At 45.8% G+C, this 27,281-nt stretch overlaps 1 protein-coding gene across 1 annotated transcript in view; it reads right to left on the reverse strand.

Moving 5' to 3' along the window:
* Positions 1-225: 225 nt before the first annotated feature.
* LOC140390065 (peroxynitrite isomerase THAP4-like) overlaps positions 226-27,281 on the reverse strand; it is a 263,983-nt gene continuing 236,927 nt past the window's right edge. Inside the window, exon 6 of the mRNA XM_072474935.1 lies at positions 226-2,153. Coding sequence (XP_072331036.1) covers positions 2,037-2,153 — 117 coding nt within the window. The 3' untranslated portion in view covers positions 226-2,036. The remainder of the gene's footprint in view (positions 2,154-27,281) is intronic.

Genomic DNA, 27,281 nt, shown 5'->3' on the forward strand with positions numbered 1-27,281 from the left:
CCATGAGCATTTTTTGATGACTTTCTACTCATGCTCCAGCTTCTAGTGATTTATGTACCAGGAAATCCAGGTTTCTAAATCAGCTTGCCTACTTTCACTGTCTAGGCTTTCATTTCAAAACCTCTCCATTATACTCAGGATTACCCAATAGGTCAGCACTGGAAATTTACCCCATTAGGTGGACAACTATTACCCCTTCAGTTGGACCACTGGAGTATTACCACATTATGTTACTGCAGTCAGCAGAAAGAAATATAACTTTAATGGACATTTATTTACACAGTAGGCAAGATATCAAATTTAATTTTGTTTAAGATTCACAGTTTCATATTTATATACTCTAGCTGTAGAGTCATAACTTTGACATATACAACTGCTCAGTCAACCCTACTGAGTGCATACCATGGAACTCCCTACCTCGCACCATCACCACAAGGACAGTGTCTGGTCAAGAGGAAGGTCTACCAAACAATAACTAAAAGAAGCATTAAATACAGCCTTGACAGCATCATGAACAAATAAAAACAAACAAAGCATGGTTATGAAGTGGGCCATTAGTCCTCATGACTAATTTTCAAGTTTTATAACAGCTGATTTGCCAGTCAGGTGGATTTCTCAAAGGTCCATCTCAGTACATTTCCATGAAAGAAAAGTTAAAATCTTGGGCAAGTGGTTTAGCATGACAAAAGTCACAGGGTAAATGGCTCAACTATCGGGTAGGTACTGTTCATGCTTTTCTGATAAGAGTCGGTGAATCCCATTCAACAACATGCCAAGTATGAAGTAAGATTAAGTGTTCAGGTGCAGTGATGTCCACTTGAAATTCCGTTCATACATCTCTAGGCCGAAGGGCCTGTTTTCATGCTATAAACCTCTGTCTCTGAGGAGCTGATTTCAGAGTGGTGAGATTCAGGACAAGGTCACTTGCTGTTCCCTCAGCTGGGGATACTGTGCAAAACAAAGAGACAGATTCAAGGAAGAAAGGATGCCGATCCGGTTTTTAAAAAGGGGTGGCATCTTAGGGACGGATGTAATCTAACAGATTGAATTAGAATGTCTGGTAGATGTTCCCGATTTATCCATTTATAAACTGATTTTTAATTACGGAACAAAATCAACATGAATCTTACTCAACTAGGGAGCCAGAGCCTAAAGGTTTCTCCGATTATAACATTCCATGAAGTCAACAGCAAACAATAAACATTTAAAGCATCCAGGAACAAACAATAATTTGCAATTAAATTAGTGCTGTTGTACAATAGGTTATAAAAATCTAAAATTAAAATCTCCAACTTCCAAAGCTGTCAGTTGGTCGTACAGGGCTTGAGTATTGCTGAAAAGACATTTTGTGGAAGCTTTTTATCTTGCACGCATCAGGACAATTGCAAGAGTACCAATGTCAAAACTGCAATTAGTTTTGCAAGCACCCAACCAGCCTCTGATCGCAAAACTCCAAACACAAGTGTCCAACATTAGAAATGATTCCGCGATTGGACATTTGGTAAATAATCCTCATCGACAACTAATTGAAGATTGTTAGTCAGACTTGTAGTGGGGTTCATTTGCATGTACTGGAAGCTACATATATTGATATACAGGGCCCTATTCTTTTCAGACTTCAAACACATGTACACACATTGCATCTGTTTCAGCTAAACAAAATAAGTGAAAGCCATTTATTGGTTCACTCCTCAGGGCAATATCTTGATCAATCAGAGTCAAGCTGCCTGGTTTAAATTTTCAAACAATTAACTGACAGTTGCCGTTAACTGACGCATCCTCCATGGCAACGCCTCTACCAATCAGAGTCCACTCGCCAACCAATCAGTACTCTCTTTTAATACAGTATATATTTATTTGTATTCTTGTGATTGTCCTGTGCAGGATGTAACAATTCCACAAAATGTATTTTTTTCAGCCATAACCTCTGAAGTCTTCAAGTTTAACACAGTGGGGCTGCAGTATAAACGGTGAGCATATAGAACAATCAATGCATTTGGGGCTTGGTGCGGACATTTGTACATGAATACGTTGTGTTATGAACTCCGTGTGTATGTTATGTGAAGATGCTGCAAGAGGGGCTGTTGATTGGTTGCCATAAAAACAGTTTGCTCCAACTTCCCTTCTTCCGTAAGTCTGAATGTTCGTGTAATCTGAAAGTAAAGAAACAAACAGGAAAAGCCTACATGAAACCAATGAGTAAGGAACATTCCATTCTTGTCCAAATACATGGCTCAGGAAGCATTTAGTCAATGTGAGAGCATGCTTCAACTGGTGGTGATCACATTGACATAATGAGAAGGTCATCAATTCAAGTCTTGTTCCAGTATTTGAATGCATACTAGACTGGTCTCCAGTGCTACATTGTCAGAAAGATTAAATATTTAGTTTGAATGTTAAACCACAATTCTAAATGACTGTAATTCACGTGGACAGGCTTTGTATTTAAAATCATTCAGAATGTTAATTAACATGGTGTCATTGTATAGTTCACAATCTTGTTCTAGAATGATTTTCACTTAATGGACCCAGCATGGAATTCAGCTGAACAGGCTCCACATAAAGAGGGAAGCTTTTCATTCCAGATGGCAATTTTGATTACCAACACACAAGATCTCTCGTAATAGGTGGAGTAAGCCATTCGGCCCATCCAGCCTGCTCTGTCATTCGATGAGATCATTGTTGATCAGATTGCAGCTTTAACTCCCCTTTCCTGCCTGGTCCCCATAACTCCATTGTCGATCAGCAAATTTGGCTAGAGCACAGTCTCTGCCTTATAAATAGTGAAGACCCAGGACTAATTCCTGTAGCACTCCGTTAGTTATAGTCTGCCAACCTGAAAATGATTCATTTATCATGAGTCTTTGTTTCCTGTCAGTTAGCCAATCCTCTATCCATGCCAACATATCACACCCAACGCCATGAGCATCTTGTGCAGTAACCCTTTATGTGGAGATTGAGGAAGGGGTGGGTCAGCCAAGTGTTCCACTCAGGACTGGACTCAAAGACCAGGGGGGTAGCGATCTTGATCAGCAAACGAGTGGCATTTGAGGCAGGGAGAATCGTGTCAGACAAGGGGGATAGGTACATAATAGTGAGTGGGAAGCTGGAGGGGGTGCGAGTGGTACTTGCGAACATAAATGCTCCGAATAGGGACGACGTGGAATTTATGAGGCGGGTGTTAGGTAAGATCCCAGACTTAGAGTCACATAACCTGATCATGGGAGGGGACTCAATACGGTCATTGATCTGCAATTGGACGGGTCAAAATCCAGGACAGGGAGGAGGCCGGCTGCGGCAAAGAAATTGAAGGGTTTTATGGAACAGCTGGGGGGAGTAGACCCGTGGTGGTTTGCACGGCCGAGGATGAAGGAGTTTTCCTTTTTTTCACATGTCGACAAGGTATACTCTCGCAGCGACTTTTTCGTTCTGAGCAGGGCGCTAATACCGAAGGTGGTGGATACTGAGTACTCGGCAATTGCAGTGTCGGATCATGCCCCGCATTGGGTGGATCTGCGGGTTAGTGTGGAGAGAGGGCAATTGTGGGGTTGCTAGCGGACGAAGTGATCTGTGGGCGGGTTAACAAGTCCATTCAGAACTACCTGGATACAAATGATACGGGGGAGGTCTCTGCAGTGACGGTCTGGGAAGCTTTGAAGGCAGTAGTCAGAGGGGAATTAATCTCGATATGGGCCCACAGAGAAAAGGCGGAACGGGCTGAGAGGGACAGGGTGGTTGAGGAGATACTCCAGGTGGACAGGAGATACTCGGAGGCCCCGGACAATTCCAAAGCCTTTTATTCGTGTAGAAGGAGCAAGAGGGTAACTAGAGGAAGGATTGGTCGACTCAAAGACAAAAGAGGGAATTTATGCGTGGAGTCAGAGGAAATGGGTGAGATTCTTAATGACTACTTTGCATCGGTATTCACCAAGGAGAGGGACATGACGGATGTTGAGGTTAGGGATGGATGTTTAAATACTCTAGGTCAAGTCGGCATAAGGAAGGGGGAAGTTTTGGGTAATCTAACAGGCATTAAGGTGGACAAGTCCCCAGGTCCGGATGGGATCTATCCCAGATTACTGAGGGAAGCGAGGGACGAAATAGCTGGGCCCTAACAGATATCTTTGCAGCATCCTTGAGCACGGGTGAGGTCCCAGAGGACTGGAGAATTGCTAATGCTGTCCCTTTGTTTAAGAAGGGTAGCAGGGATAATCCAGGGAATTATAGACCTGTGAGCTTGACGTCAGTGGTAGGCAAACTGTTGGAGAAGATACTGAGGGATAGGATCCATTCACATTTGGAAGAAAATAGACTTATCAGTGATAGGCAGAATGGTTTTGTGCAGGGAAGGTCATGTCTTACAAACCTAATAGAATTCTTTGAGGAAGTGACAAAGCTAATTGATGAGGGAAGGGCTGTAGATGTCATATATATGGACTTCAGTAAGGCATTTGATAAAGTTTCCCATGGCAGGAAAAAGTGAAGTCGCATGGGGTTCAGGGTGTACTAGCTAGATGGATAAAGAACTGGCTGGGCATCGAGAGACAGAGTAGTGGTGGACGGGAGTGTCTCAAAATGGAGAAAGGTGACTAGTGATGTTCCACAGGGATCCGTGCTCGGACCACTGTTGTTTGTGATATACATAAATCATCTGGACCAAGGTATAGGTGGTCTGATTAGCAAATTTGCAGGTGATACTAAGATTGGAGGAGTTGCAGATAGCGAGGGGGACTGTCAGAGAATACAGCGAAATATAGATAGGTTGGAGAGTTGGGCAGAGAAATGGCAGATGGAGTTCAATCCAGGCAAATGCGAGGTGATGAATTTTGGAAGATCCAATTCAAGAGCGGACTATACGGTCAATGGAAGAGTCCTGGGAAAATTGATGTACAGAGAGATCTGGGAGTTCAGGTCCATTGTACCCTGAAGATGGCAACGCAGGTCGAGTGGTCAAGAAGGCATACAGCATGCTTGCCTTCATCGGACGGGGTATTGAGTACAAGAGTCGGCAGGTCACGTTACAGTTATATAGGACTTTGGTTAGGCCACATTTGGAATACTGCGTGCAGTTCTGGTTGCCACATTACCAGAAGGATGTGGATGCTTTAGAGAAGGTGCAGAGGAGGTTCACCAGGATATTGCCTGGTACGGAGGGTGCTAGCTATGAAGAAAGGTTGAGTAGATAAGGATTGTTTTCGTTGGAAGGACGGAGGTGGAGGGGGGACCTGATTGAGGTCTACAAAATTATGAGAGGTATGGACAGGGTGGATAGCAACAAGTTTTTTTCCAAGAGTGGGGGTGTCAATTACAAGGGGTCACGATTTCAAGGTGAGAGGGGAAAATTTAAGGGAGACGTGCGTGGAAAGTTTTTTACGCAGAGGGTGGTGGGTGCCTGGAATGCTTTGCCAGCGGAGGTGGTAGAGGCAGACAGGATAGCATCATTTAAGATGCATCTAGACAGATATATGAACGGGCGGGGAACAGAGGGAAGTAGATCCTTGGAAAATAGGCGACAGGTTTAAAGGATCTGGATCGGCGCAGGCTGGGAGGGCCGAAGGGCCTGTTCCTGTGCTGTAATTTTCTTTGTTCTTTGTTCTTATGACTTTGCCAGAATCTTCCTCTTAGGTAAAGACAGATACAAAGTAGTCATTTACTGCCTCGCCATACCCCCTGCCTCCATGCACAAATCACCTTATTGGTCCTTGATCATCCTCCTTCTTCTTTTACTCTGTATATGCCTATAGAAATGCAAGGCACTGTACACAGTGGTTAGCATTACTGCCTCACAGTGCCAGGGACCCAGGTTCAATTCCAGCCTTGGGCGACTGTCTGTGAGGAGTTTGCATGTTTTCCCTGTGTCTGCATGCGTTCCCTCCTGGTGCTCCGGTTTCCTCCCACAGTCCAAAGGTGTACAAGTTGGGTGGATTGGCTATGCTAAAATTGTTCCTTCGTATCCAAAGGTTAGATGGGGTTATGGGGTTACAAGGATAGAGCAGGGGAGTGGGCCTAGATAGGGTGCTCTTTCAGAGGATCGGTGTAGACTTGATGGGCAGAATGGCCTCCTTTTCCACTGCAGGGATTTCAAGAAACCTTTTGGAATCCCTTTTATGCTAGCTGCCAGTCTCTTTTCACTTTCACCCATTGTTTCTCTTATCTCTTTTCTCACTTTCCCTCTGAACTTTCTACATTTAAACTGATTCTCACTTTTATTATCAACCTGACGTCTGCTTCAATTTACGCTATCCCTTTCATTATCGAGAAAGCTCCAGCTTTGTTTGTCCCACCTCTCCCCCTCATGGGAATTTACTTCGACTGTACCAGATTCATCTCCTCTTTAAAGGCAACACATTGTTCCGTTTCAGCTTTTCCTGCCAGTCTTTGACTCCAGTTTACCTGGGCAAGATCTGTTTTCAACCCATTGAAATTGGCCCTGCCCAATTATTTTTACTCTGGGTTGCTCCATGTCCTTTTCAATAGATAACCTAAACCTTGATCACTGTCCCCTAAGCATTCCCCAACTGATACTTGATTCACCTCATTCCCCAGAACCAGATTCAGCAATGCCTCCTTTCTCATTGGGCTAATTCTTCTATAAAAACTTCATAAACTCTTCTCATTTCTGCCCTTTACATTAATGATACATCAGGATAGTAAAAAAAGACACCCTCCAAAACTATGTTAGGTTTTGCATCTCTATAATTTCCTTTCAGATTTGGCCCTCTGTGAATTTCCCATTAGTTGAGTGGCCTATAGAATACATTCATTGATGTAATGGTAATGCATTGGCATTGTTTCTTAACGCTCGCTAAATAGTTTGGTTAACGTCTCTAGGACAGCCTCTCTCTCCGCACTTCAATATTCTCCTGAAGTCAGTCATACCACTCCTCCCCCTTTCTTTCCTTCCTAAATTTCATGAAAACTTTGGATCCATGAATACTTATTACCAGTCTTGTATTTTTTAAGCCAGGTATTCGCTATTACCACATCATCTTCCCACTTGGCTATTTGTGCCATGCACTGTAAATTTAATTTTGACATATTACATAGCACCTTTAAAAAAGAACTTCTGAAATGCAGTCACTGTTGCAACATAAGTGAATGTGACAATTTGCGCAGAGTGAGATCCCACAAATAACATGGAGGGAAATGATCAAATAATATTTTAATGATATTTTTGAGGGATAAATGTCTGTCAGAATACCTGCAGAATGCCTCTGCTCTTCAACTAGTCTTAGGAGCAGGACAGGTCCTCGATTTAACATCTAATCCGAAAGACAGTGCATTGAAATAGGAGCCCAAATTCGGTACTCAATCTCAGGAATTGGGTTTGAGCCAACAACCTGCTGATGCAGCGGCACATGCACCCTGAACCCACACTGGCAAACGAGAGGAACCACGGTAAACACATACATATATAAATATTTCATTTCCTTTAGCAATATATTTTAGTTTGCAATACATTTTAAAGGCTAGTACACCTAACAATGCATCCTGAACAGTTGTTGCTTTCCTCCCCAGAATGTGATGTTGGGTCAACTCTGCCGAGGACCAACTCTGTGCTTGTGTTGTAAAAATAGAGCAAGACCAAGGCTATAATTGTGCACAGTAACAATGTTCAGTTTTGGGTCTCTTATCTGTCATTGTAATCAGCACCTGCCTACCTCGCACACTGAGGCAAGGGTTGTCATGTGACTAATTGGATACTACTATAGATAACTATCTACCCACAAAACACAAAATGAAACTTAAAATTGCCATTTTCCATTTGAATCACTGATCTGTTCTTTTTTCCAGGTAGCTGCATCACTTTTGTCTCACAACGTGCACCATTTGTGTGTAAGTCATTGCCCCGAACCAAACTAAAATACCACAAGCACATCCTATCTCTACTTTTTAAGCACGGTTCCTGTGTCTGTAAAATAGTTCTGTTGCGACAGGGGGACAGTACAATGGAACAGCATTGCAAAAGAGTGAGTGATACAGCAGCTTGCTTTATGTTATACCTTAAACGCCCTTAATTGCTTTACAAAAGAGATGGGTACAGTCTTGGGCTATTTGTAAATGAGGATTTGAAAATCAAAAAGTTTGTAGGTGGAGGTTGCTGAGGTCAGGACGCGAGAATTGGGTTTTGGATAGGTCGGGAGTTTGCTGTAGAAGTCACTGCAGAAATTGAGTCTAAAAGTGTCAACGGTGTTGATCAATTTTAGTAGTCATGGGGGTGAGATAGGTCCAAGTTTGGAGCGGAGATAGGCAGTTCTGGTGATAGATGATTTCTGATTGGAAGCTCAGCAAAGGATGAATGAAAATACTGACAAATTCACACACTCATCTTTAGCCAGTGACAAGGATAGAGTTAGTGGCTTAGATGCTAATTTCTGGTCAGAACTGAACAGGCAGGCTTTACTTTACCACATTGAAGAATGCACCAGCTCATCTGCAACTGATATGTGAGAAGCATTTGGAGGAGATGTGCGACACAGATTAAAGAACATCAGGCTTGCATCATCAACTCCCTCTTTATCAGCACCATGGGTTGACTACACCACATAGGCAGCAGTGGTTCAAGAAAGTGGCTCATGATCACCTTCTCAAGAGGATTTAGGGATAGTAATAAATGCTGCCCTTGGCAACGACAGTCATCCATAAACAAATTCTACAAAGGTAGTGCGCGATGGAAGGGTTTGGGGGTGGGAATAAGGAAAAGAGATTCCTTTATTCATTAATTTTTGTGGAGGGCAGCACGGTGGCATAGTGGTTAGCACTTCTGCCTCGCTGCGCCAGAGTCCCAGGTTTAATCCCGGCTCTGGGTCACTATCTGTGTGCAGTTTGCACATTCTCCCCGTGTTTGCGTGGGTTTCGCCCCCACAACCCAAAAGATGTGCGGGGCAGGCGAACTGGCCATGCTAAATTGCCCCTTAATTGGAAAAAATGAATTGGGCTCTCCAAATTTAAAAAAAATAAAATAAAATTCATTGATTTTCGTGGAGGAAGAACCCTGAACTGTGCGTCCTTCTATAGAATCCCTACAGTGCAGAAGGAGGCCATTCAGCCCACCATGTCTGCACCGACCCTCCGAAAGAGACTCTACCTAGGCCCACTCCCCTGCCCTAACCCTGTAACCCCAAGCATTTATCATGGCCAATCAACCAACTTGCACATTTTCGGACACTAAGGGTCAAGTTAGTATGGTCAATCCACCTAACCTGCACACCTTTGGACTGTGGGAGGAAACCGGAGCACCCAGAGGAAACCCACGCAGGCACGGGGAGAACGTACAAACTCCGGACTGTAGCCACCTAAATTGGCCAACTCCCGATTCAAAATGGCGAAGGGCAAAGGCTGATGGGAAAGTCAGCCAATCAGACAAAAACCAGCAGCTGCAGGTTTGCTATGTATTTACCTCTGCAAAAAAACCAGACAACATCGATACCAGCGGCCATCAACATAACAAAGTAACAGCCATCTGCATACTGATGAGCAATCCCCAGGAACAATAAGTAACATTTTTGACCCACAAAGCAAAGCCAGACACTTCGGCGCCAGCAGGAACCAACACAAAGGAGGTGAATGAGCACCTCGAGACCGTCCATCGATCAGGGAACCGCTCCAGTATTGGAGAAAATCGAACCAAGCGATTGGGACAAAGTCCAATCACTTGGGACCAGGTACAGGGTCCGCCCCGAAAGGCGGGAAGCCCCTGGGGACTATAAGAGTTGAGCCCCAAGTTCAAATCTCTCTCTTCACTCTTCAGCAGCTCCTCTTCACTCTCTTCTTCATGCCCGGGTCACCCAGCAACGAACCAACATTGACCGTGACCGGTGCAGTGAAGACCGACAATCGTAAGTCTTAATTCAATGCTCGCTACGAGATAGGCGCTCCTAGCTACCAATCCGTACCATCTTCTTATCCCGCAGACTCAGAACCCGAACGAAAGGCCATGTGTTCCCCTGACCTGGTGGGCCAGTCCAAAGTTAAGTATAGGCCTGTTAGTTGTAGAAGTAGCTTAGACGTAGAATTTGTGCATGAGTAGCAATTACTGTGTATAATAAATGTGCTTTGATTTAAATCTTACTAATCGGTGTATTGGATTATTGATCATTACTCGGACTTGAACCTCGTGGCGGTATCATAAAGATACCTGGCGACTCGAGAGCAAAGGTAATAAAACAGAGCAATTGAACCAAGGAGAAAATTAGCAACATTATTTGGCGACATCCTGACGGGACCCGATCTAGAAGTGGAAAATCACTACGGGAGAACCCAGAATTTGAATCAGAGATCCAATTGGAAACAGAAAACCACAAGTGTTCAAGCAGTTCTGATCAATACTCATAATTCGGAAGTGTGTGTATGCATGCGTAACTAACAGGGCGATAAGGTAAAACTGATTGTTGCAACAAAACTGTCGGAAGTTTGTATAACGGAAAGTAGCGAAAGCCGTACCCGTATTTACGGCACCGCCTTAATATCCCTGTCCTAAATTTGAAGAGCAGCATTCGGATTAATACCCCTGTCCCAAATTTGAAGAGCAGCATTCGGATAGGAAAGATGGCAATGAAGGCAATGCAGCGCCTCATGAACCCCGGGGAATTTGCGGTCGCAGCGACCAGCAGCAGCAGAGTGGGACAATGTCCCATTTTGGAGGAAGAGATCAGGAAATATCTCAAAGGGAAAGGATGGCCCCTTTGGAATGAATTTTGTGACAACGAGGAATCAGGCCCCGGAAGTATAGGACATACTTGGTGGGAGAACCTGAGCGAGATCCACAAAAAGAGCTTAGGGAAAGCTTGCAAGCCGATGGCAATCGTGTCCTGCTTGGCACAATTGCGAGGCACAGAGGAGGTCGTTAGGACGCTCCGGAAAGAAGTTAAGGGCATACATCAAATGAGTAAGGTAGCGAGGTAGAAAAGGAGAATTCGGAATTGAGAAGGAAATCGGCAGCAAAAGATGGAGAGGTGGAGGATGCCAAAAGGGCACACCAGTCGTGTCTGGCGCACTTAAGCAGCTTCCAGTCTCAATACGAAAAGGCCTATCAGGACACACAACGTGCAGTCCTGGTACGTGAAGAAACAGAAAAGAAGGTAGAGGCATTACAGAGACAGTGTAGTGACCTCAAGGCAGCATTAAGAGCACTCCATGCTGCCACCACAGAACAAAGACAAAGCACGCTAGATCACGCAAAGTGCCGGAAGCAGATTGCAGAGCTGCAATCGCTGCTTTCAGTTCAGAAAGGTTTCCAGGAAACCTTTGGAGAAAAATTAGATCAGGAAGACGGCCCTGATTGGGATGAATTGAACGAAACAGTGCAGAGATATGTTCAGGGAACATGTGTGCAAGGAAAGCCACAAAAGAGGAAAGCGCCCCAACCCCCCACACAGCAGATAGTTCAAGCTCCAATGAACCCAGTAACCACCCACCGCACAGCCACATCGGACGATGCGGAATTTCTATTCTCCACCCCCTTAACAGTGACCCAATTACGGGACGCGTGCGATAAGATCACACCGTTCCTCCCCACCTCAGACCCCCACCATTTCTTTGCCACAATCAAGCATCAGGCGACCATGTACGGCCTGGATGAGCGAGAGCATGTAAAGCTCACGGTTTTAAGTTTAGACCCTTCAGTAGCAGCAGCCCTTCCCGACCCACAGAATGTAGGAGGAGGCACCCTTGCAGAAATGCATACCGTGATCCTGGATGCGATCGGGTATAACCGGGGTGACCCCGTAGATGGCCTCAACAAATGTAGGCAAAAGAAATCCGAGCACCCCACAGCGTTTGCTGGACACCTGTGGATCCACTTTGCAGCAGTCTTTGGAGACTTAGACCGTGCCCATTTGTCCCCAGACAACATGGCCAAATGGACCCACACCCTTATCTCCCATGCCACAGAAACAGGACAGAAAGTTTGCGCGAGTTATGATCCCTCAGAGGAGGCCCATAACGAGAAGTGGGTAGTGAAAAGATTGTCCCGCGCTTGGGAGCAATCTATACAAAGTAAACCCGCAGTCAAGAATCCCGAGGAAAAGCAGGCCGGAGCAGATATGCAGGCAATAAAAACACACCAGAACCCCGCATGGGTCAATGAAGGAAAGAACAGCCCCACACCCAAGGCACAGGAGTGTTACAACTGCGGACAGTTGGGACACTTCGCAAGAGAGTGCAATGCCCCTAAAAAGCCACAGAGAGCCCAGCAGACGGGCACTCTGATTAAGAAAAAGACAGAGCCCATTCATAGCGCTAGTGCCCGTTCAGATCAGACTGACTTGACCGGAACGGACTGACGGTGTACGGGCTCCCTTTGGGATAGGTCCGGACGACCGGTAGTTGCAGCAAAAATTTGGGGACAGCCCATCGAATTTCTCTGGGTCACAAGAGGGTCCCGCACCACAATAAATTCCTCCACCCTGTTTCAAAAAGACACGTGGCCCACTACAGCCACTATCACCCTCAGCGGCTTTACAGGCCACTCACAGCATGGACACATCACAGCCCCTGTACCCATTCAAATCGGTAACATCACCACCAAGCACCCCGTAGTTTTAGTTGACCTGCCCCACACAGCAGAACACATTCTGGGAATCGATTTCATGAATTCCCATAATCTTTCATTCGATCCAGTCAAGCAGTGTGTCTGGAAGATGGCACAATCCGCAAGAGCCCCCGCAACGCTCAACATAGGAGAGTACGCGAACAAAATTAGTGCAGTAGGCGAATTTTGGTTCAACCCGACCACGTTTAGTACGGACAAGCAGGTTAGGGCAGTTCTGCAAAAGAACAGGGCAGCATTCGCGACCCACAAGCACGACTGTGGACGGATGACTGGCTCCGTACAAATAACAGGACCTGGCCCTAGACCCCAAAAACAGTATGGATTTCCCCAAGAGGCAGAGGGAGAAATCTCCAATAGAAAGCTTATTAGAGCAGGGCGTACTTAGATCAGTAGCCTCCACTAATAATGCCCCGATTTGGCCATTGAGAAAGCCTGATGGATCATGGCGACTGACCATCGATAACCGGGAACTCATCAAAATCACCCCCGCAGCAGCCCCCACAGTAGCAAAAAGTCCAGAGACAATGCATAAGCAGGGACTCAATTCCCGATTCTTTACGGTTTTGGATGTCAGTAATGGATTCTGGTCCATTCCATTGGCAAAGGCGTGCCAGTACAAATTTGCCTTCACCTTTAAAAATCAGCAGTACACGTGGACATGCCTGCCACAAGGATTCCACAACTCCCCCTCCATTTTCCACCGACAGCTGGCAAATGGCTTAGCCAAATTCCCTCGCCCCGAATGTCTGGTCCAGTACGTAGACGACCTACTACTGCAGACAGACACCAAGCAAGAGCACATTGAGCTTCTGTCCGAACTCCTGGAACTCTTACATTCAATCGGTTGTAAAGTCAACCCCAAAAAGGCCCAGATTTTGGAAGATAAGGTGATATATTTGGGAACAATTATCACACATGGTAAACGCGAGATCGAGCATAAAAGGATTAACTCAATTGCTAAATTGCCCCTTCCCCAGAACGTTTCAGCCCTCCGGTCATTTTTAGGACTGGTTGGCTACTGCCGAAACCACATTGACGGTTTCGCCAGCAAGGCAGCACCCCTCTCAGACCTCCTAAAGAAAGGAGCCCCCTGGGAATGGCTTCCGCAGCATATGGATGCTGTGGACTCGTTAAAACAGGCACTCATAGCCGCCCCCGCACTACAAGTTCCAGACCCGCTTTCCCCTTACGCCATAGAGGTAGCGACCACAGAGCACCCTTTCGGCCATGCTCCTCCAGGAACGGCACGACCAGTTAAGACCCGTAGCTTACGCCTCCAGAATTTTAGATGCTGTGGAGCAGGGATTTTCAGCCTGTGAGAGGCACCTGCTCGCAGTATTTTGGGCAGTGCAGTATTTTTCATATATTACCGGACTGAACCCCATCACAATTCTCACCGAACACACCCCCACCCAACTTTTACTGGACGGACGACTCAAGGACGGTACAGTAAGCCAGATTAGAGCAGCGAGATGGACCCTTCTCTTGCAGGGACGGGACATCACTGTTAAAAGGACAAAGACGCACACCTATTTAGCCGACAACTTACAGTACCCCGGAACCCCCATGAATGCAAAATTATCTCATCACACCACAACACCCCTTTATTGTGAAAACACCCCCCAGAAAGATAGGTAGTTCAACCCAAAGGCCCCAGCACACAGACACGTGTGAGCCCATAAAGATCTATGTGGATGGATCTTCCAGTCTTGGATGGGAAGCGCATAACAGGTTGCGGTATCTATGTCGAGGGCGCGCAGGGACGCGCCCTTGAGGAAATATCGTTAAAACTTCCAGGCCACTTAGGCGCGCAGGCAGCAGAGCTCGCGGCCATCGCGTATATAGTGGAACACCCAGATTCCTTCCCCAGCCCAGCAGACATATACTCGGACAGCCTCTATGTCTGCAACAGCCTCACGGAATTTCTGCCCCTGTGGAAACCAAGAGGACTTGTTTCCGCAGACGGAAAACCCCTCCCTCAGCCCCATTGCTCCGTCATATTTTACAGAGAGCCCAGAACAGGACTTTTGGGATAGTCAAGGTTCATAGTCACCATCGTTCCTCCCCCCTGAAAATGTGAAAGCCGACGCACTGGCCAAAGCAGGTTCCAGGCATGGATATTTTTGGACACCCCCCGAAAGCGCACCAGTGAATGCGGTTCAGGTCTCACAAAGATCGAGGATCTAGTGGAGGCCTGTAAGCAGGACAGCAATCTCAGGGAGTTTGTAAAAGGAAAATATCCAGCACCCTATGGTAGGTTCAAAAATGCACTGACCACACATGACGGTGTGGTGTTAAAAGACACCCTTTATGTGGTTCCTGAACAGGACAGGAATCAACTGATTTGTTTGTTCCATGACGGTCATGGACATCAGGGAATCGATCCCACTACAGCCCATCTCAAGCAGCTTTGTTGGTGGCCGAATTTAAACAACGATGTAAACCACTACATCGAGAATTGTCTTATAATCCGGACAGATATGCCAAAAAGGCTCAACTCACCCACACCCGACCCGTTAATGGCCCCTGGACTAACCTCCAGATTGATTTTATACGACCATTGCCCCCTTGCAGGAACAGTTATAAATATGTACTCGTGGTGATAGACACGTTTACAAAATGGGTGGAAGCATTCCCAGCCCGCACAAACACTGCAAAAACCACAGCCAAAATATTGACCCACCACATCTTTACACGATGGGGACTCCCCCGCAGCATTGAATCAGACCAAGGTTCCCATTTTACGGGAAGTGTCATGCAGAACGTCCTCACGATATTTGGCATCACCCAAAAATTCCACATAGCATACCACCCACAGTCGAGTGGTATTGTGGAGCGCATGAATCGGACCCTAAAATCCACCCTCAGAAAAATGGTCCAGCAAAACAACACCACTTGGGACTCAGTCCTCCCTTTTGCGCTGATGTTTTTGCATAATACAATTTCTACTTCCACAGGTTTCCCCCACACACCCTCAGGACCGGACGCCCCATGAAAGGCACAGAATATTTATTAGGTTTAGACTTGACCAGCCCCGAAGTGACGGCCCTCACACACGAGAAAGCAGTAGAGCAATTAGTTCAAAATGTAAAAACGGCTCAGCTAGCAGCCGCAGTAAAATTGGGCACAAGGAAGAAACAGAGCAAGGCTTGTTTCGACAAGACAGTGCATGCGACTGAGTACAGTATAGGACAGCAAGTCATGCCGTATATAACCCCAGCACATTCCGGTCACCAAAATACTCGGATCCGTACTCCATTGAGGAGAAAGTAAGCCCCTCCGTATATAAAATAAAGTATCCTAACGGTAAGACAACTGAAGGCATATGGAACACAGTACAACCACGCACACCATGTCATGCTCGACGCAGCACACCACACCCCGCCCACAGCCAACGTAACCCTACCATCCCCCAACACGTCCAGCCCAGTCACGGACTAGACCTCGACTCCACCCCCGACATATACACTCCGCCCTGGAACGCCCACAACCTGGAGCAGCAGAGACAGCGACTGTGACTCGGACGATAGCCACAGCGCGCCTCCCTACTATCCCCATGCAACAGGACCACACCCAGCGATTCCGACTACGATCCAAGTGATCCCTTCATGATCACTTTCCTAAACAAACCCCACCACTGACCACCGAACTACCATGACGACCCCGATTCTGTCCCCACACAACTAGACACCAACTATTGGCACCGAGATAACTCGTTCCGACTCGTCCGCAACGACGAGAGCATCCCAACCTCACACCAGGCAGCCCTTTCAGCCCTGATACACTCAAGAGTTTGGCACCCAGGAGAAGATGATGACCTTGGGTCTGACTCCCAAACCGAAAACCCCTTTGCGACCCTGTTCGCAACCGAGAACTGAGGTGTCCAGATGATGTTTTAAAAGGAACCGCTTGGGAGAAGTGGTGTCATTTCTGATGGAACCTGCAGCATGTTTTATGTTGTTTGTAAGGTTGTTAAATGTTGTTTGTCAGACAGGAAAAAAAATATTTTCACGGCCCCACGCCTTTTCGGCCGAAACCTCTGAGGACTTGCCCACAGAGACTCACTATTGCCAGACGCCAGTTCAGCGGAACTCGTCTGTCGACAGATACCACACGCCCGTTCATAACTGCCCTTCTGGTTCGAAAGAAAGAACCACTACGGCAGCCCCACCACGATGACTACATTTCTTGCCCGTTCTTGTTGGTTGCTCAGGCAGTGGAGAAACGGCTTGGGACCCGCCCTGCCTGGGAACCCCCCCTCTGGTCAACTACGGTCGGGTAGGAGAGACACGGCATTGGCAACCGTCCTACCCGGGGACTCCATCCAACTCTTACCCGTCGCGGCCCATACGCACCTCATTTTGGAAATTTTAGTTCAAAACGTTTTGTTTTCTTTCAGGTAACCCTTAGGTTGCCAACCACATGCTATTTACATCCTGAAACATTTGGATGGTAAATTGCACAGTCTGCGAGACGGCTCGCACTGGTTCATTATTTGAAAGTGTGTCTTGTCCTAAAAATCGCTTTTGAAGAAAAAAAATGAGGGAGTCACACATAGTGACCAATTATAAAGGGAGTAATTGGCACTAAAGGACAGACAGACTATCGTACGAGATGTTAAACCAAGATAGTTACAGACACTATGCTTGTTTCCACAGAAAACTCCAGAAGCTCCAGGACCGGAGAAGAAAAGAAAAGAAGAAGCACCATGAGGACATCCTCCGGATGGCTTATCTTTATGGACATTTGGTTGCGAGTGAACGCGAACCCCATGATATCAAGCCCCCCAGCCGTTAATGTTTCACTTCCCCGCAGTACCCAGAGCCCAGTCACCAGCGACACCACACCATCTTGGTGTGCCAGGTTTATAACCTGGTACTCTCTGTCATATGTAATAGAAACCTTACTAGTATTGGCGATACTCTGCTGCATCGTGCAGAATATGCATCTAAGGAAATGGAGAAGGAGAGCCTACCGCGCTCGAACCCCGGTATATAGGATCAGATCCTCTATTTTCGGATACGACCAGACCCGCGACCCCCGCGGTCTATAATAAAGAGCATTCATTTGCGGTTTTATTGTAAATAAACAAATGTAAAGAACTGTTCATGGGCAAATTGTACGATCCTGAGCTTGACTGCCAAGCCAGGAAAAATGTGTATAAACTGCTATGATTTTGTTTGTATGGTTGAGGAAGGTAGAATGATGAAATGTTTAAGTGAGTGCAGTGTATTAAGAATAGTTAGAGGTTCCTATTTTTTGTTTTGTAATGCATGTCCCTGTTTGACATAGCGCCCCTTAGAATTGTCAGTTAAAATTTTTTTGCATAGTTATGGTCAGTGTAGAGGCCATGAAAGAAGTGCCCCCCAGGTCAGGGAATGGAAAGCAACATAGTTTTGTGATCCTTCACAAAAGTCATGGGGTTCGCGTTCACTCGCAACCAAATGTCCATAAAGATAAGCCATCCGGAGGATGTCCTCATGGTGCTTCTTCTTTTCTTTTCTTCTCCGGTCCTGGAGCTTCTGGAGTTTTCTGTGGAAACAAGCATAGTGTCTGTAACTATCTTGGTTTAACATCTCGTACGATAGTCTGTCTGTCCTTTAGTGCCAATTACTCCCTGTGCGTTAGGATCACAAGGAGGGAATGTAGCCACCTAAATTGGCCAACACCCGATTCAAAATGGCGAACGGCAAAGGCTGATGGGAAAGTCAGCCAACCAGACAAAAACCAGCAGCTGCAGGTTTGCTGTGTATTTACCTCTGCAAAAGAAACAGACATCGATACCAGCGGCCATCAGCATAACAAAGTAACAGCCATCTGCATACTGATGAGCAATCCCCGGGAACAAAAAGTAACATTTTTGACACACAAAGCAAAGCCAGACTCCTCGGCACCAGCAGGAGCCAACACAAAGGAGGTGAACGAGCACCTCGACACCGCCCATCGATCAGGGAACCGCTCCAGTATTGGAGAAAATCGAACCAAGCGATTGGGACAAAGTCCAATCACTTGGGACCAGGTACAGGGTCTGCCCCGAAAGGCGGGAAGCCCCTGGGGACTATAAGAGTTGAGCCCCAAGTTCAAATCTCTCTCTTCACTCTTCAGCAGCTCTTCTTCACTCTCTTCTTCATGCCCGGGTCACCCAGCAACGAACCAACATTGACCGTGACCGGTGCAGTGAAGACCGACAATCGTAAGTCTTAATTCAATGCTCGCTACGAGATAGGCGCTCCTAGCTACCAATCCGTACCAACTTCGAATCCCGCAGGCTCAGAACCCGAATGAAAGGCCATTTGTTCCCCTGACCTGGTGGGCCAGTCCAAAGTTAAGTATAGGCCTGTTAGTTGTAGAAGTAGCTTAGACGTAGAATTTGTGCATGAGTAGCGATTACTGTGTATAATAAATGTGCTTTGATTTAAATCTTACTAATCGGCATATTGGATTATTGATCATTACTCGGACTTGAACCTCGTGGCGGTATCATAAAGATACCTGGCGACTCGAGAGCAAAGGTAATAAAACAGAGCAATTGAACCAAGGAGAAAATTAGCAACAGCGCAGTCACCCAAGGTCGGAAACAAACCCGGATCTCTGCACTGTGAGGTAGCAGTGCTAACCACTATGCACCGTGCCATCCTAAAATCAGTGAGCTCAATGTTCCTGATTGGTTCTGTATGTTTTTATTGAATGAAGTTTGCAGTGAAGTATTGTTGAATCAGAGTGCCAAAATAATGCAGAAAAGTGAAACTACTAGTAGAAGGAAATGCCAGACAGCAGTAAGTACTAGGATGACAGCAGATATGCTGTAACCTCTTGTTCCTTGCAGTCCTGCTTCAAGCTTCTGTATAGGGTGTATCTAATAGTGCAATACAGGAAGCAACATTACTGCCCTGAAAGGGGTTGAAATTCATCAGAAGAAATTATTTCTGTGAAGGCGCAGGCAGCCTATGTTCTCTGTATGCTGCTGGTCTGGTCAGCACGCCCACACCAACCTTTAAACACCTTCAGCCACATTGACTCACCTTAACAGGAATAAAGTATGAAACCGCAAATAAAAGTAAGTCTTCTTTCCATTTTGCAAGATCTCTCACACACTGGCAGGTGAAATATGGGCAAGTTGAAGGGAAACAATGGCTGATCTGAAGCATATTTATATGTCAAGGGTACACCCTCTGCTCTGTGAATAGCTCCTTTATTGTGTTGGTGAGATAACTGATAAAGGTTTTGCTGTAGACAGTGCCCTGTACCCATGGAGACAATCTGTGAGCAGCGGCTTTGGAGGATTCCCCTATGATGGCCATGGTTTTATAATGGAAACCAGCTAAATCTGCTAAAATCAGGAGCGATGCTGAAACATCACAATACCACCTTAGAATATTATACAATTCACTGAAAGGATAACACCAGTTGCATCATAGTCAATGAATAGCACTCACTGCTAACATGACTTACTGGCCAAGTCTCTGATATGGTTAAGTATCCTACTCTGTTGTCAAGTATTTCCGGTCAAACCCCACTCCAGGACTTGAACTTAAAATCTAAACTGACATGACAGTGCAGCATTTAGGGAGTGTTACATTGTCAGAGTTTACATTATCTGACATTAAACAGAAACATTGTCTGTCTGGTCAGGAAGATGCAAACAATCCGTCGCACTGTTTGAAGAGGATCATAAAGTTCTCCTGGTTTACATTCCTCCCCCACTCACCATCAGCAAAACAGGTTAATCAACAGGTCATTTGTCACACTGCAGTACAAATGATTTTGCGGAGTACAATTTGAGTGTTCTGTTTGCATGGATGTAGCCAAAGTGAGCAGTTCAAAAATAATTCATTGGCCATGATGTACTTTTGATGCCCCAAGGGAGAATGACGCTTTACGTCAATACAAATTTATTTTTCTCTTACTTGACCTGCATTAATTTGCAGCAAAGAGTCACCCACTTACAAAGGGCACCTGGCTTCCTGGAGAGGCAGGGCTGCTATTCAGGACCTATATTGTTTGACTATTTGACAGCAAGATTGGTGTTTACGGTACCAGAACCTTGGGTTGAAAGGGTCAATTCAGGCAGCGGTACTGCCTCAGACTGCAGGAGCACCACCTTGTGGTAAACTGCAAATATAAGTGGGATAAAATGCAATGTTTACAAAACATGTTGAAAAGAAGACACCAAACCACCGACATTTCTCCAACCGTTCAACGTCTTGAACCTAAAGGCATTCCTAGTGCAGCTGTCTCAGTTCTACAGTGTCTGGTATTTAATACTGTGTTACGAAAGCAATTGTATCCAGTTACTGAATGCTTAAAATTAATACAGGGACTTCCGGTGACGGCGGGCAGGAGGCGGTCGCACAATGGAGAGCTCCCGCTCGGGAACGGCATTTTCGGGGCTTTAAGCCCGGTCCCAGGGTCCACGGAGGCGGCAGAAGCAGGGAGAAGACACGGAGGAGGCACAGTGAAGACACAGGAGGGAAAAAACCCCAAAGAAAAATGTCGAGGGTGAGCAAAAAAACGGCCGAAAAAAAATGCAGCTGGAGGTCCGTCGGAGAGTGGAAAGGTCACCGCGGGGTCACCAGGAAAAATGGAGGCTGGAGCACCAGGGAAGGCCGCACTGCTTACGGCTGAAGAAATAACCAAGGTGATGGCTGCGGAATTTGAAAAGCAGTTGGCGCAGATTGCGAAATGCATGGAGACGGTGAGGAAGGAGATGAGGGAGGTTTTGAGTGTGCTGGTGGAGGAGGCGGTTTCCCCGGTGAGGACGGAGGTGGTGAGCGCAGTGGCGGAGGTGCGAGAGCAAGGGGAGGCGCTGAAGGAAGTGAAGGAGACGTAATTGCAGCACGGTGATCAACTTGCCTCGATGGGGAAAGAGATGCGTAAGGTGATGGATACTAACAAGGATCTGCGAGGAAAAATGGAAGACCTGGAAAATAGATCCAGGCGACAGAACTTGAGGATTGTGGGGCTGCCCGAAGGAGTTGAAGGACCGAAGCCGACTGAGTATTTTGCCGCGATGCTGGCAAAACTATTGGGGGAGGGGGAGGATCCCTCCCGATATGAACTGGATCGGGCTCATCGGTCGTGGAGGCCTGTACCAAAGGCGAGTGAGCCGCCAAGGGCAGTGACCGAGGTTGGGGGGAGGAGTTTTACAAGAGGCAGTGGACGGGAGGAGCTGGAGACCTGGGGTTTGGGGGGGGGGGTGGGGGGGGGGGGGGGTGGAGCTGTGTAAGATTAAGGGTCACTACGGGTAATCCCGGATTCCTTTTTGTCATTTGTTGATGTAAACATGCGGGTTGAGGTTTGGGGGTTGGTGGGTAGATGGGATCGTTGTTATTATGGGGACTGACATATCTTGCTGATTATTGTTTATTGTTGATGGATGTAAATGTGGGAGAAAATGTGAAAATGGAGGAGAATAAAAATTAAAAAAATTTTTAATTAAAAATTAATACAGCATGCTAAATTGAACCATATACCTGAAGCACCCAAAAGGGAATTACACAGGTAATTTAACCATGAATATAAAAAAAAGTCACAAGTAAATTCAATAAGGAATTCAGGGAACGCCTCAGAGTGGTTAGAATGTGGAAGTTGCAACCACATGGAGCGGTTGAGGCGAACAACACAGATGGATTTAAAGGGAAGCTAAAAAAGTACATTGGGAAGAAAGAAATAGAAGGGTATTACTGCGAAGGTGAGATAAAGGATGATAGGAGGTGGTTCATATGGGGCATAAACAATGGCATAGCCGTACCGGGTTGAATGGCCTTTTCTGTGCTGTACCATCCAAGTGCTTCTTTTGTGCTTGTATTTCTTGGTTCAGTTGCGCTTTTGAACAGCAATAAACTTTTGCAATCTACTGCATCGCACAACAAAGAGAAAGAGCTTGGCCAAACTGATTTTATCAGCGTCTCATACAGTGCCGCCAGCAGGAGGGGGAAGTGGCTGAGCTTCTTCAAACATAAGCAGAGGGCTGGTTCGACAATAACAACCCAGATCTGCTCGAGAACGAGGGACCGCAAGTGTGCAAAACTGAAAGGTCTTGATTGGCGGACAGACAGAAAGACAGCCAAAGTGCAGTTAAACAAAATGCACATTTGAGAAGCTTCACTCCTGATTATTGTGCATTTTAAATTATAGGCCATCATATACATTAGCAGGGCACCTAAAGACATGCATAGGGTTTTACATGTTTTGCTTGCCAAGTTGCTGAAAGCCTAAGCTGATAACGTCACAAGGGGAAAAAAGGTTTCTGGGGCCTGAGTGAACAGGTTAAGCAACTGTACATCTCCTTAGTCAAAACAGATAGTTGAACTGCAAAACCTATAGTGCAGGGGCAGAGAAGAAAGTGTAAATTAGAGCGGGTGAAAAAAAATGATTTGAAAGCAAAAAAAAAGGAGGTAGAGAAAGGAAAAGGGAATGCAAACATTTAAAACATTGACATTTTTAAAATCTCATTTGAGTGCTGTTGAAATGCTGCTTTCGTTTGGTTAACAGTGAGTGACAAAAAATGAACATAGAACCAGAAATTATAGGACAGGAAAGAGAATATTTGATTTCATGCTATTCAATCCCACTTTTCTGCCCTTCCTGGTCGGTTTCACAGAATTAGAGATCAGTCTAATTAGGGCTGACTACGGGCGTTTTTTTAAAGGCTCCTTTACGAAAAACCCAAGTTTGAGAGCAATGCCAAACTGAGCAGTGTGCGCTGGTTTCCCTTATCTATGCTATACCAGTGATGGGCGACCTGCGGCCCTTTAGGTAATGTGTAAGGTTTTCCAGATTCTGCTGGTTTCGCTCCACTGCTGGTTTTCCCTTACCGGTATGACTAAAGGGCATGCAAAGCAAGGGCATGTGAAGTGAGGTGCGTGCTGATTGCACACAACATTGACTGTAAGCACTCCCTGTGTCCAAACCTTTAGTTTTTACTATTTGAGGTGATGACAGTTCTATTAATATGTGACTTTCTGTAATTCTTAAAAACCTTGCTGTGTGTATTAAATGTATTTAATTGTATTCATGGGTTCATGATTTGTGTACAAGCCCAACGTCAATCTTGCGGCCCACTGAGTTGAGACAGGGCCACTCATGCGGCCCACTCACTAGCCGAGATTGGCTATCACTGCACTACACTATCACTGCTATCCTCTTGGCCCATTGGAGGTCAGTACAGAAGAGACAGACCTGGCTTACAAGTTCGTCAGTGAGAGACCATTCACTTGTTTTCCTAATCAACCTCCAGTAGGCTTTAAATGAGCAAAGCAACAAATAATGTCTCTTCAAATAATTAATGACCCACAATTCCTGTATACGCTTGAACTTCTTGTAATGACAGTTTCCTCGATTACATAGAAACATAGAAAATAGGAGCAGGAGGAGGCCATTCTCCTCTTCGAACATGCTCTGCCATTCATTATGATCATCCAACTCAATAACCTAATCCCCAGAGGCTAGCACTGCTGCCTCACGGCACTGAGGACCCAGGTTCAACCCCAGACCCAGGCCACTCTCCGTGTGGAATTTGCACATTCTCCCCATGTCTGCGTGGGTTTCACCCCCACAACCCAAAGATGTGCAGCGTAGGTGGATTGGCCACACTAAATTGCACCTTAATTGGAAAAACATAATTGGGCACTCTAATTTATTTTTTAAAAATAGCCAAATCCCGCTTTCCCCCCATATCCTTTGATCCCTTTCCCCCCCAGTGCTATATCTAACTGCTTCTTGAAAACTTACAATGCTTTGGCCTCAACTACGTCCTGTGGTAACAAATTCCACAGGCCGACCACTCTCTGAGTGACCCCTCCCCAAAACTGGCTTAAACAAGACACATATTCCCGATCTTGATAGGTAGCTGGCTGTAAGTTTTTTTCAGTGCATGTTCAGTATTCTTAAAATAAAATAGCAACGTGACTATCGGCTGGTGACCTGATGATCTTGGATCAGATTTTACAGAGAAGAAATCAAAACCACTTGTTTGGCCTAGTTGGAATAGACATGGGTTAACTTCCACCGATCTTGCAAATTCAGCAATACATCCAATGCATTTCAGTGGTGAGACAGTGAAATGCCGTTCTTGAGAACCCAACAGCAACTTTTGGGTACTGGCATCTGTCCCTTGTCTGAAATTGCTGTACCATTTATGCTTAAAAAAGGCTGATCGCCATCAGCCTCAAGGTTGACAGCAAAATCTGGTCAAATGCATTTTTGGGAAAAGTAACTTGCACTTGATGCTAATTATCTCAGCATGATGCACATTGTATCTCGTTCTGATCAGTGGGCAGTTGCAGCGATTCAATATGTTGCAATATTGCTTGTTTTCATCCACAAACTTTGCATCATTTTGTTGTCTTCCGTGCAGGATGATTTATATGAATGGTTCTGCTTGTGGATACTGCCTCTTCAATTGTTGATCATGAGAAAACCAGAGTGTGGCCTACTGCTGCAATGAATTACACATACAAGGACAAAGTCCTGGTTTTCAGCAACAGACAGCTGATCTTGGCTGGGGCAGTACAGCAGTGGTTGGGGAAAGAGTAATTCCAAAATTAGCCTGGAAATGAGAGGGAAAGAGAATATCCAGGTCGCCCAGCGCTGACAACGAAAGCACATTTGGGTGAAAGCTGGGTCAGTCTTGGTTGGAATACTCATGATCATTCGGATTGCCAGCTTCAAGTCATTAAGACCAATACTTCTCAGATCTCTATTAATCTAGTAGCTCTCAACCTCAGCAGATCCAAAAGTGAAGATGCGTTCAAGTGATTTGTGGCTCTTCATGCTTACCCTCTGCTTTTGATGGAAATACCTCTACCACTACAGATCGCCACGGCTACTTCGCTCTACAAACAGCTTCTTGGCTCACACATCCTCCACACCTGTCTCCAAATCTGGACATTAGTTTGTAGGTTCTCTATTTTGACTTCCAGTCTATCTGCAAGTGAACTTCATCACATCACTGGATCTCTGATGCAAACTTTGGACCAAACTTATCATTGATCCACATAAAGACATATTAGGGCTGATGGTCATTAGTAGAGAAGTAGGTTTTAAGGAACAGCTGAAAAAGAGGAAAGAGAAGTAAAGTGGGAGGAGTAGAGGATGAGGCAGGGAATTCCAGAGCTTCAGGCTTTGGCAGCTGAAGGCATCGCCACCAATGGCGAAGTGATTAAAATCAGGGATGCGCAAGAGGCGAGAATGGGATGAGTGCAGAGCTCTTGGGAGGATTTTAGGGCTGGAAGAGGTTAAAGAGATAGGAAATGAGGAGGCTACAGAAAGATTTGAAAACAAGAATTGGACTTTTAAAACTGAGGTTCTGTTTGACTGGAAGCTAATGTATGTCAGCGAACACAGGCATGATGGATGAAAGGGATTTGATGCAAGTTAGGATGTGGGCAGAGTTAAGGATGGCCGTATATTTATTCAGAATGGAAATTGGGAAGCCGGTCAGGTGAATGCTGGAACAGTCAAGCTTAGAGACAACAAAGACATGGATGAGGGATTCAGTATCAGACAAGGTGGTGGAAAGAGGAACATAGAACATAGAACTTACAGTGCAGAAGGAGGCCATTCAGCCCATCGAGTCTGCACCGGCTCCTGGAAAGAGCACCCCACCCAAGGTCAACACCGCCACCCCACCCCCACAACCCAGTAACCCCACCCACCACTAAGGGCAATTTTGGACACTAAGGGCAATTTATCATGGCCAATCCACCTAACCTGCACATCTTTGGACTGTGGGAGGAAACCGGAGCACCCGGAGGAAACCCACGCACACACGGGGAGGATGTGCAGACTCCGCACAGACAGTGACCCAAGCCAGAATCGAACCTGGGACCCTGGCGCTGTGAAGCAATTGTGCTATCCACAAGGCTACCGTGCTGCCCCAATTGATGTGGGCAGGAGTTGAGTGATTCGACAAAAGGTGGACATACACGATCTTAGTGATGGTCAGAAGCTCTTCCAGGGTCAAATACAACAAGAGGAAAGAGAGAGAGCAGACAGACCAAGAAAGGTGGAGAGAAACTGTTGAAACATTTTAAATAAAGAGGATACATAAGGAAGGAGAATAACAATGAGTAGAATAGTGCAGCAGTTAGATTGACACAACAATGTAAATGAGCTAAACCAATGCAGAAAGGACACAGGGTTATTTTTTTAAATTCATTTACGGGATGTGGGCATTGTTGGTTAGGCCAGCATTTATTACCCATCCCTAGTTGCCCTTCAGAAGGTGATGGTGAGTTGCCTTCTTGAACTGCTGCAGTCCTTGAGGTGTAAATACACCCACAGTGCTGTTAGGGAGGGAGTTCCATGATTTTGCCCCAGCGACAATGAAGGAACGGCGATATATTTCCAAGTCAGGGTGGTGAGTGACTTGGAGGGGAACCTCCAGGTGGTGGGGTTCCCAGGTGTCAACTGCTCTTATCCTTCTAGATGGTAGTGATCGTGAGTTTAGAAGGTGCTGTCGAAGGAACCATGGTGAGTTACTGCAGTGCATCTTGTAGATTGTTCACATGGCTGCCAAACAAACAGAAAGAGAGACAGCAAGGATTCAAGTGAGAGACGAGCAAAATTTAAAAAGGTCTTTCTTTCTTCTATGTGCCTTTCTGCAAAGTCACGTGGAAAATCAAATGGAATATACTTCATCATCTGTAAAGCAGAGAGATCTATGACCAGCTACTTGAAGCCATATAAAGTTTCAACACTTAAGAACTTGCATTATATTGTGTCT

Source organism: Scyliorhinus torazame, chromosome 14 (genome assembly GCF_047496885.1).
Source record: "Scyliorhinus torazame isolate Kashiwa2021f chromosome 14, sScyTor2.1, whole genome shotgun sequence".
NCBI lineage: Eukaryota > Metazoa > Chordata > Chondrichthyes > Carcharhiniformes > Scyliorhinidae > Scyliorhinus > Scyliorhinus torazame.